This window comes from Manacus vitellinus, unplaced genomic scaffold (genome assembly GCF_001715985.3).
Source record: "Manacus vitellinus isolate BGI_N305 unplaced genomic scaffold, ASM171598v3 scaffold_15_pilon, whole genome shotgun sequence".
In the NCBI taxonomy this organism is placed as follows: domain Eukaryota; kingdom Metazoa; phylum Chordata; class Aves; order Passeriformes; family Pipridae; genus Manacus; species Manacus vitellinus.
Window position 1 is genome coordinate 3,857,563 of NW_021939122.1, and position 11,417 is coordinate 3,868,979.

Sequence of the window (11,417 nt, forward strand, 5' to 3'; positions counted from 1 at the left end):
TCTCACCCTGATACAAGCACAGTTCTATTAAAATAAGCCTGTGATTCCCTACAGAGTCTTTCTGTTTTGATTTTTCCAGATTATTCTGTATTGAATTTTGGAACAAGAAGTATCATCTTCTAAAATGTTCTTGGTTCTCTGGAATTCAACCCATTTCTCCTGAACTGGCAGGACTACTATTCATCAAGACCAGCTGAAATACTAATGCTTCCTCCACAGAGATCTTCAGTGAAAGCCTAAAAAGAGAGGTAGTTAACAGCAATCGTACCAAAGCTGGTATAATACTCAAGCTGTAAGGAACAGGAATAAGATCAAGGAATTCCAGCAGATTTGCTTAAATCCCGTAAATCCGACTTAGGAGGGTAGAACAGCTAGTCAGCTTTTGTTTAATTCTTTCCCCACCACGCAATCACATACAGGTCTCTGCAGCAATGTTCTTAACCAGTGGGCTCAGCACCAGAACCCAGTTTTATTCCCCAGCAACAGCATCATGGAGCTCAGAAAGAACAGTGTCATTCCCTACAGTTACGCACATGAACTATTAGTGGAGTGATCTCCAATATGAGCATGTCACAGAATGCATTTAAACACCGACTGTAAGTTTAACAGTGAGATACAAAATTGCCAAGGACAATCAGTAACTGGAGGGGTTTTGGTTACAGCGAGGGATCCTGAGGCAAAAGAATTGCTACAGTACTTTTAAAGGAAGCACTGTAAAACCTGGGTGCACCTGAAAAGCATTCTGTTTCCTTCTTTCTTCCTCTAAATAAATGAGGACTGGAAAACCTTAGCATAGTAATTTCAAGATTACAATAGACATGTAAAAGGTCAGACAGAAACCCAAACCCTTCACTGAATTTGTGAAGCTCACTGTGAAGCCGTATGATCCAAAAATAGCTGTTCAGATTAGTGGGAGCTGTGCAGAATTTCAGAAGTAAAACTATAAAAAGGTATTGGCTTCTCTGTTACAGCCTCTTATATAAGACAGTTCATCGCAGACAGCAGAAACAAAGTACCAGGAAGTAGCATTTCCTTTCAGTGTCTTTTGGACTGAAAATGCAGAATGTCACAGAACCAAAGTGTTTTCCAAACTCAGATGTGGACAGTATGTTCTTACTGACCCCAAGTTCTCTGAAAGGCCCAATTATGCCATAATAGCAACAACAGAACAAGCTACCCTGTTCATGTACCCTCCAATCATGAGGCACTGTAAGTTATAGTTAAATGGAAATTTCTTCAATAACTGGAAACATTCACCTGACCAAAATTTATGGGATAAAACAGGTATCATCAGCCTGGGGCTCCAGAGAAGTCGGCTCCAACTCCAACAACTCTCCAGTCACCTGTGGGTAGCTCACAGTCTGTGTATGCCTGACTTCCTTCTTCCTCTGCTTTTTCTACATGCCTGAAAGAATTACTGATATAAATGGTTATAACAGTAGTTTTCCAAGACATTGCATTTTTCTCAGCAATTAGGTACTGGTCCTGAAGTTTTGTGGTACTGTAGTGGAAAAAAAACCCCACACAGAAACTAATAATTCATTACATGATTTCAGTTACCAGTTCATGCTTGAACTTTCTCTCCCTCTTTTGTTTTTTTTTACCAAAAAACAGTGAAACATTTTGTTGTAGATTATGAGTTGCCCAAGTCAAACACCAGTCTTGCATTATTTTATTATAGTCCAGACAAAATAATTAAACTGGTGTGGCACCACACCTGTGCCACCTGCAAATCAGAGTGCCTAAATCATAAGCTTCTACGTTAAAGTTATATCTGATACTTACCAATGTATTGTGTATTAACAAGGTACTTTGGTGGGGATTTTTTGCACATTCTATAGCCTTTTTGTACAGCAGCAGGAATTAGGAACCAAATTGTGTATCCACTCCTGCAGAAGTACAAGCCATGAGATTACTACCAATTTTCAGCTGGCTTAGTGTTTGAACCTGAGCACTTCTCGACAGCAGCTCCAAAGCTAGGTAGGAAGCTTATATGTTAGGAAAAGTCACCCCCAAACTGTTAGGAAATGCATTTAAATGCATTTCTAAAAGGTTTTATTTAACAGTGAGGACCCGAGTAGGCTAGTTCTGGCTAGCTGAACAACATACTGCAGAAATCCTAACACTGCAAGACCCAGGAATCTCATGAACAAAATCAGCTGATACTCTGGAATCAAAAGATGGGTCAAGACCGACAGAGTAGTGCTGACAGGTACCACCTGACATCAAACACTCACTCAAGTTGACTTTTCTCTTTTTTGCCAAAGACTCCAACTTTAATTGCTCATCCACAGTCCCCTTAGTAAAGCACATTATGTATAATGTCTGATCTGAGGAAACCTCCTCAGGAGCTTGTTCACTTTGCTTGAAGGTAAGTTTCCCCTGGATGACAGAGCGTCCTCGTTTTGATTCCTGCGCTGTTTCTGAAAGACAAAAAAACCCCCCAACCCTTAGCTTATCATATAGTATTATTATATTAATATATAATATTATATAATTAGAAACATCTAATTTCCAAGCAATATGAAATTTACTTTTCAAGATGTCTAGCCTTCAAAGTCAGAAACAGCCTAAAAGAGCTCCTAATTTTCAGAGAATTGAGAATTGCCATAACGACCTCACATATCCTGAAAACTGTTTGTTATGAGGATTACTGAAAACATTGGTTATTTCTCTACCAACTTGTCTCCATCCTCACTCCTGCAATCACAAAACTATTTATAGACTTATGACACTGGAATTTGGGAATCCTAACTCACCACTCTCCCCCACTGTCTAGATAACGCAGGTATTGGATCAGCTATTTCCTGACTGCATGAATCAGCAGTTGTAGAAACTTGCCTAAACTGCACATCTCCCCAGCTACAATATAATCCACATGTTGCATGCAACCTCAGCTCCCTCAACCTCTCCTCACAGGACTTGTGCTCCAGATCCTTCACCAGCTTCATTGCTCAAATGAGTTACACCACCAAACAAATTGTTCAGAGAACATTATTACTGCTGGCACACAAAAAATGACTGGGGGCTTCCACCTTCCCTACTACTAGCCTTCAGGAAGATAAAAGAGACTTTAATTACTTCTGCTTTTGCCACACAGTCATAGAACACCCGGATCTCCTCGGCACAAGCGGCGTCGTTGAAGTCGTTCTGTTTCCAGCAGGCCATCATTACGGACATCTCCGTAATGCACGTCGCCTCTAGAAGGGAAGGACACAACCAGAAGACTCAGGTCTTTGGGGTTTTATTCTAACAACCTCCACAGTGCATAAATCTCCAGAGAAGTTAAATATGGAGTCGAGGCAGGTGAGAAAATGCAGCACTAAAGATCTCAGCTTTGGTTTGGGCAGAGTTGACGCCAGCACGAAGATTAGCCCCGCTGCAACCATCCAACACCTGACTGAATTCTTAAGGTACGGGCTATGCTGCAACAAGTGTTTTATGTGCGTGGCTCACATACAGAACAGCACAAGAAGCAGACTTTGGGTTGCAGTGTGAGGAAACCATCCTTTCCACTGAGCCTGTGAACTAATTCCACGGCCCAAACCAGCCTCTCCGCCTCGCAGCCCCGCAGAACAGCGGGTGTCAGCAGCACGACCCTCCCCGCGGGCCGGGCCCGCCTTCCCCCGCACCTCTCCCCGGACTCACGCCTCCCCCCTGCCCTCCCTGCGTTCCCACCTTGTCGGCGAGCGCCAGCGGGCGGGGCGGGCGGATGGCCGGGGGCCGCTTGCTCTGGCGCCACTGGCCGCTCACCCAGCGGGTGACCCAGGCGGGGTACGCGGGCCCCGCCATGACCCGCACGGCCCGCGGCGCCTGCGCGGCCGCCCTGAGGGGCGGGCCCTGCCCTCCCACCGCAAGGGAAACCCGCCCCTTCCCGGTGCAACCTCCATTTACCACCCCCGTCCTGGTATTCCACGACAATTAAGTAACTTCCCCACAGTTTCCGCGTTAGGCGGAACCACTCAGTAACAGCTGCAGCAGTATGCACCCCAAAACTTTTTTCTGTGGCAAACCTAACCAAGGAAGGAGCAAACACGCTCTGCTCTTCGACGAGAGCAGAAGAAATCATGATTGTTTCAAATAATTCAAATGGAACTCAAGGCATCACAGAATGTGTGAGGTTGAAAAGGACCACAGTGGGTCATCTGATCCAACCTCGCTGCTCAAGCAGGGCTGTCCTAGAGCACATGGCACAGGACTGCGTCCAGATGGTTGAGGGAGACTCCACAACCTCTGTGGACAATCTGTTCCAGTGCAAGGTTACCCACACAGTAAAGTTCTTCCTCATACTGAAGTGGAACTTCCTGTGCATCAGTTTCTACCCATGGCCTCTTGTCCTATTGCTTGGCAACACCAAGAAGAGCCTGGTCCATCCTCTTGGCACCCTTCCCCCTTAGATACTTACATGCTGTGATGAAGCCCCTTCTCAGTCATCTCTTCTCAAATCCTTTTGCAACTATGGAAACTTTTCTTGATGCTTCAAACTCGCACCACTTAACTCTCAGCCCCTCATCTGTCTCCATTACATTACAGCTGGATCTGTATTGCTCCTGCTGTTTCTTCCAAGAAGACACTGAAACTGCTGCTTCCAAATTGGTGGCATCGTTCCCACAGCCTCCTAGCTGGTGGTGGAAAATCCCCTTGTTCCCAAAAGTTTCTTCCCTAGAGTAGTTCTGGAAGTCCTCAACTCATCTGGTGGGTTCTGGAGCGCTTACATCCTCAGCTGAAAAAGGCAGGCAACACAGAAGGCACAGGAACATTTCAAGGGCTGGGGTACAAACAGGTCTCAGCACGGCAGGAGGGACAAGGTAGACACAGAAAACTGAAGAGTTAGACATCAAACACTGGGGACATAAAGTACTCAGATCCTTGTCATAAAGCAGTTCCTGAATAAGCCATTTTACCACTGTATCAGGGCTCTTCAGGCACCAACAATCTCCCTTTTGCACTGGAGGACATATGAAGGATCAGTTTCCTTCCACAGGTTTGAGTTCTCTGACCATATACAGAAGGCCAAACCAAAGATGTTGGAAATATTTTTTTTTTCTTTTTGCACAGGACATTGATTTGGATTAAAATATATTCAACCTCCTAGCTATAGACATAAAAACCACTCTTCTTGACTCTGCCTATTCAAGGAAGTTAACAAGACATCAGAAATTCTGTTAACTTGAGCTAACATCACCAGACCTTTATCAGAATATTCTCAATATGGTTACTAGAATTTCCTGCATCTGCAGACAATATATTCTGGTATGTCCAATTCTATAATTATTTTTGTGTTATTTTTAAAACAGTATATTCTTAAAGTCCAATATAAAAAGTATGAGAAGACATTTTCATGTAAAAAAAAGATTTCTTTTGGCTCTCTTTAGAAGTAAATTTCCATCTAAGGTTCAAATTCAAACACTTTATCTGGAAGTTCTGAAACATTTTGGTAAGCAGGGTGTTTCTCTAGTTCCATTTTCTCTGAAAAGACAGGAAACAAGCAATCCTTTGAGCTGGACTACTAGTAGAGAAGAAGAAAAACAAGCTGACACCTTCAAGTTAGGCTAGAGGCTTGCATTCTGCAACTCTAAACACTGGAGATCTTGCAAATCCAAGACAGGAACATGAAGTACATTTCAGTATTCCAGTTCATGTGAGGTTCAGCTACTCTTCTTTTTGCCTCTTCTAGTTACCCTTACTGATATCCACTTTTCCCTGCTGCATTTGCCACCTGCAATTCCTAACCAGACATGCACAAGAACAGTAACAAGGAAAGACACAAATACTAGGACATACTGCACTCCCTGTAAATCAGCCTCCCTTTTTCCAAATTACATTAGCTAATGGTGGCAGCACCTTCAGGGACATTCACCTTCAAAAGCTGATCTCTCGTTTAAGTAATTCCAAGAAAAATGAGGTGGGGGAGGAGGGAAGGTTGAGAAACAGAAAGGCAAGCTACACAAGGAGAATTGTAATAGCTTCCTGTAAGTTACTGCTGTCTGCATTAGAATTTCCATTTTTTTTTGGCATTCAGTCAGGGATCGGAGCCTAACAAACTCCTGAGCAGGCAGAATAAGGTACCTGATGGTGTCTGCACACAACATGCAAAGATGTCTGAAGCAAGACACAATTTTACTATTAAACATGATTAATACTGAACATTTATTTTAAGGGAGAATGTGGAACTACAGAAGGGGTGTGTTACTCAATAGCCAAGTCTCTCTCTAGCCTGTATTTTATTTAGCTGATAGCACTGAGACACTAATGGAAGGGACAGAAGTGCTGACTTTAGAGGGACAGTCAGAAACCAAATTCTCTCAGCAGTGAACCACACAGATGTTTCACTGTGAATCCTGAACATACAACTATAAACACCATGTGAAAGTCTAACTGCATGTACAGCTTGTTATCTTAGATCAGCATAGTTAAAGGTGAATCCTCGCCTGCATTTCAGCTAGTCAAAATCAAAATAAACCAGAGAGATTAAACTATGAATATTAGATTTAAAAAGAATCTATATCACAACTGAGTAAGAGCCAGGTATGATGCTACAGCAAATGCGATGCCACAAATAAATACAATGCTAACAATGCTGTAATAAAATACACCCTTAAAATGAGATTGTTGTCTTAAATACCTCTTTCAGAGGTGAGAAATTACACCATGTATCTATCCTTCACTTTCTGGTTTAGCTATGTAAAGCCTCCAGATACTGCCTAACAAACAATTAGGAGATGAGGTTAAGAAATCAGTTGTATTGGGGAAAAAAGAATAGAGTTGATATCCATGTCTTTTTGAACTGCCTGGATCCAGCTTCCAGGTAAATTCCAGTATAGTCACACAAATTTAACCAGAATGCACCAGTTAGTCTCATATCACTTTGTAATGCCCTCAGTTACCACAATTTATTCTCGACTGTCTCACCCTGACCTTCTTAACCCAATTTAATTGGAGATGCCTTAAAATTTAAAGCACCTCCACTTTAGTAGTGAAACAAACCCGTTTGGTGAGATTCCAGGTGGTTTTGACTTAACTCCTGTCTGCTGAGTTATCGGGTTGGGACAATATTAGCACTTAATGTTCTTATTAGCACAAATGCATTCACTAGCACCATGACAGATGCAATTTCTTTTCTGACATGTCACGCCCCGCCCCAACTTCAACACCAGCCTACTTTATCCTGAGCTCTCAATCAGATCAGCTGCACCTGCCCTGCATTGTTCTGTCTACCTCTGTAGTTTTGAACTGCCATCCCTAATCCCTAACTCCTAGGATCTACGAAATCCAGCCATTTCCAGCAAATTACCTGATGCCTCCTTATTTGCTCAGAGATGCCAGAAACTATCATGATCTGCTCTGATCCATTCCAAGATCCCCAGAAACATCTCTAGTTGAGACACTTGTGCATTAAACGGGTATTTTCTGCAGGACAGAATGTATATAACAGTATACAAATTAATATGCCAGTGATGTCAGAGCTCTGGAACAAATCCTGCAGCTCCATTCTTCTCCACCCTTCCTAATCCCTCTGCAGGGCCATATATCTCTCACTGCCAGCTCTGAGACAATGAATCATAAAGAAAAGTAAAATTTGTTAATGCCTGACAGGTTTTGGCTCAGTTCATCATATCACTAAAAGGATTTTGTCTCTGATTAATATCAGCCTGTCAGTAGAGGTCTCTGGGCAGAATGACGGAATCTGCCACCCTGTATGTTTCCAATTAATACAACTTCTCAGAAGGTGCCTGGAGATCCATCAATAATCTTAATTAAATATGACCAAAGGGATGACAACTAATGATTAAGGGAGTGGCTCTCTTGGGACAATGGCTGAAGAGTGTGTATGGTAGGTCAGGAAGAGAGGCAGATGGCCGCTTGTCTAACACAGCAAAGCCTGTTTAAACACAGATGTCCCTGATGGCTGAGTTTCAATTCAATTTATCCTGTTCCCAGTCCTTTAGGAGTTACTTTTCTTCCACACCAGTTAAAACTACCCTCTGCCAAGGTGCAAGAGGGGATTTCTGCTGTGATTCTCCAGCTGCTGCATTCTGCAGATCATTTCCAGAGAAAGCAGCTCGTTCTCCTTTCCCTTTAAACATATATATCCACTGTTGCTTTGTTCTCATTCTACTTACCATCACAGGGGACCCAGAGATCTTTCAGTTCAAAAATTACTACAGTGACAGAAATAAAAAAAGGCAATTCTTTCTGAGTTTTAGAAATCATCAATATTAGGAATCAAATCACTATACTTCAGTGAGGTTATATGGTTCCTACACATTGAAGTCCTTGCTAAAGGACAGAAAACATAGACTACTACTTCATTATAAAAAATACCCAGCTTCTTACTGAAAAAACAGGCAGCACTAGGTATCACAGTTTTGGCAGGAGAATGAGAGCTGTAGCTTGTCCAATGCAATGCACTGGACTGCTAGATTTTTAACCTTCTGTCAGACATTTATTTCTCCTCTCTCACCTCTCAGAGGCCATAAACTTATCCAAGCTTGTCAAGTCAATTCTGAGACACAGCATCAATAGAATGTACTAGTGTTTCATGTGAGCAGTAATAAGGAGATATCTATTTTTAGAACATTAATGCTAATGAATAAAGCTATCCTGACAGCTTTGAAAGCCTCCCTGTAGTCACACAGTAAACAGGTAAAATGCATGATAAGCAGTGAAGCCGCTCACCCTAGTTTGCAGGAGCCTACCAAAGGGTTTACAGGAGCAATCTCTTAATCATCCTCAATATTTGGCATCTTTGCTAAAATTCCTGATTGGTCTCAATGGTGTGTTTTTATGAATACGAGTACCTGCACTGTAAGAATCTGATTTAGATGTCGAATACATCTATCACATCTCTCGTGTCTGAGTATCATGTAGCCTCACAATATGAGTGATTACATTCAGCCACAATTAACTGTTTTGAATTTAAAGAAGTGAGAAATCCAGTTAAGAACAGAAATCAGGAACCTTTTTCCAAAATATTACTAATTGCTGCAGTGACCTTCCTCCTTGTCTGCATTCACATACTTCCATTAGTAGAAAGACAACTAGGATTGTAAATTGAATTTACTTTGGCTAAGACTGGCAGTACTTGTTGGCACTATATAGCAAGCCTTTAAAATGCATTATTAAGTAAATTGATTGCAAACTCTTCAAGGGTATGAGACCCAGCTTCTCCTCCTGCCTCCTCCAAATAACAGGAGAGAGATGAAAGCTAAGACCATGGTGGTAGAACCACCTTATTCAACATTTGGCAGTCCTTGCTGTGCAGAGAAGTAGATGTTGTGAAGGTCAGTCAGCATCAAACAGAACTGCAACCACAACTCTTCAGCCAGGCTGGGGAGGATTCCCACCTCCCCTGCCCCTGCAGAGTTTGCCTGGCAGCTACACAACCCATTCACACTATGCACTGGAATAAATATTTCAGCCCTAATTCTTGCACACCATGTACAAAAAGTGAAACATATTTAGTATATTAATAGAAGGAAGAGACACTGTTTATAAATCATGGACGTATTGTGACATACAGGAGATGATAAAGCTAGTATGATCTATTACGATAGAAAAAACTCTCAGATACAAAAGAAATGCAAGGCTTGGGTGAGCATCACAACTGCTAAGAAGGGTAGCTGTTACTCATTACCTTTTGACAAGTTCACCACCTGTAAGACTGTAAAAAAATAGTTAAACCTAGGAAGACACTAAGAACACAGAAAATGATCATGTGACTACAAACTGAAAGTTGTATTTTGAAAAACTCAGACAAAACCTCCAGAATATCTGTGATAAAGTTACCTTCAGATCTGCACTACTTTCATACCCACGTTAAGAAGATACATGACAATCAGAAATACTCCTGCTTGGCAACCATCATAAAGCTCAATGCAACAGTTTTCTGTAGTACAGACATGGAGCAAACCAACAAACAAATAAACTCTATAGGACTAACAAAAAAGCCTTGTTGACTGGTGATTGTAATATACTGAGAAAATAAGCAGTGGTGAAGGAATACTTGGTTGTTAATTAGCAATTGAATGAATCAGGGCCCCAAGAAGAAGTTTTTACCTAGTTTGCTAGCTACTCTTCAGCTTGTACCACCACATCTTCAATGCTATTAGCTGGAAACATGCTCATGTTGCTGAGCAGGACGGCAAAGTGAGGCTTTGGACATCACTCCTCAGGAACTAAGTAGTTGCTATGATACACATGCTTATATTGGTACTTCCTCCTGTTACTCCTGCAAGGATACATTAAAAGTAGGATGTCTAATTTTTGCAAAAGCAAATAAATTATAATAAATACCTGGAAATTATTACAAATGCTACACTTCTAGAAAATCTACTTAAAGTACAGGATAAAATGGTAAATGCAGGATGTGCTAGTACCTGGTACTTAGTTTTTATGTTTAGTATAAAAAGCAAGATCAGAATCTCTTGTCCTATCCCACCAAACACTTGAATAAAAAAGTGGTTTGAGATATAGCTAATCAAGAGAACCATTCAAAGACTGAATGATTTTCTACAGAAAAACACGAAATGAAGTAACTGAAGGCATCAATTCAATTTACTTAAATATCATTAAACTGTTTAGTAGAAGTTGATATTCAGAACTAAAGCAGCCTTAATTTGTTTTATCTTAACGTATTTCTCAAGCACATTGTGGCCACTTCAATCCTGAATACACACATCTGTAATTTTAATCCGATTTGAGTAATTCACTTTAACAATTAACTCAGATATATTCACTTAGGTATTCATGTCTCCCTAGTAACTGAAAAAAAGGAATGTAAAACTGATAAATGCATTTTATCTGAAGAACCATTTGTTACTACTATTAGAGAAGAGAGATAAAAGAACAGTTATCTCCCAAAAACAATCAGGTGAGATCACTGTATATTGCATACATCTACATTTGCAAGAATTCAGTGATAGTTATGGGCGTGAAGTCTTTGCTGTCAAGTGCCCTGATTTTAACATGGCAATATTGTTCTGTCACCTGAGAGACAAATATTTAGGTGATCTACATATCCTGATATTATACCTATAATACCATATCTATAATATTACGAAGGGGAATTTGAGAGGAAAAAAATATGTTAAGTGATCCATACAGCACTAAGCAATAGACAGTGACATAATTAGGGACAGAATGTAGATTCACTCCTGTTTCTAACTTTTACTAAGAGGCATTGGACTTCCCATAGCAATGCATAAACTGCCTTGCAAAATCAGATTAGCCCACAGACTGCAGACTTTCATTACAAACATTCAGTCTTAGGCATGGATAAACTCTGGCTATTTAGTTAGGAGTTCACTTCTGCTGGGGGAGGAGAAATGGAGAAAGAAAGCAGCATTGTACCATTAGAGACATCACTGCAGTGTGGCCATATTTGCCCATGCTTTTAAATCTGTGGCACTAAGGGA

At 41.1% G+C, this 11,417-nt stretch overlaps 1 protein-coding gene across 1 annotated transcript; it reads right to left on the minus strand.

Annotated features, from left to right (window-relative positions):
* Positions 1 to 434: 434 nt before the first annotated feature.
* On the minus strand, positions 435 to 4,069 carry CHCHD1 (coiled-coil-helix-coiled-coil-helix domain containing 1). The gene is made up of 3 exons (XM_025894760.2): positions 3,679 to 4,069; positions 3,082 to 3,200; positions 435 to 2,423 (listed from the first exon to the last, which is right to left on the minus strand). The coding sequence occupies exons 1-3, from the start codon at positions 4,067 to 4,069 to the stop codon at positions 2,313 to 2,315; spliced, it is 621 nt and encodes a 206-aa protein (XP_025750545.1). The 3' UTR covers positions 435 to 2,312.
* Positions 4,070 to 11,417: the final 7,348 nt, after the last annotated feature.

Coding starts and splice junctions, on each gene's coding strand:
- CHCHD1 (XM_025894760.2), bottom strand. CDS start 4,069: ATGATTTCTTCTGCTCTCGTCGAAGAGCAGAGCGTGTTTGCTCCTTCC. Junction 3,201..3,678: donor CGCTGGCGCTCGCCGACAAG/GTGGGAACGCAG, acceptor CTTCCCTTCTAG/AGGCGACGTGCATTACGGAG. Junction 2,424..3,081: donor ACTGTGTGGCAAAAGCAGAA/GTAATTAAAGTC, acceptor TTTGTCTTTCAG/AAACAGCGCAGGAATCAAAA.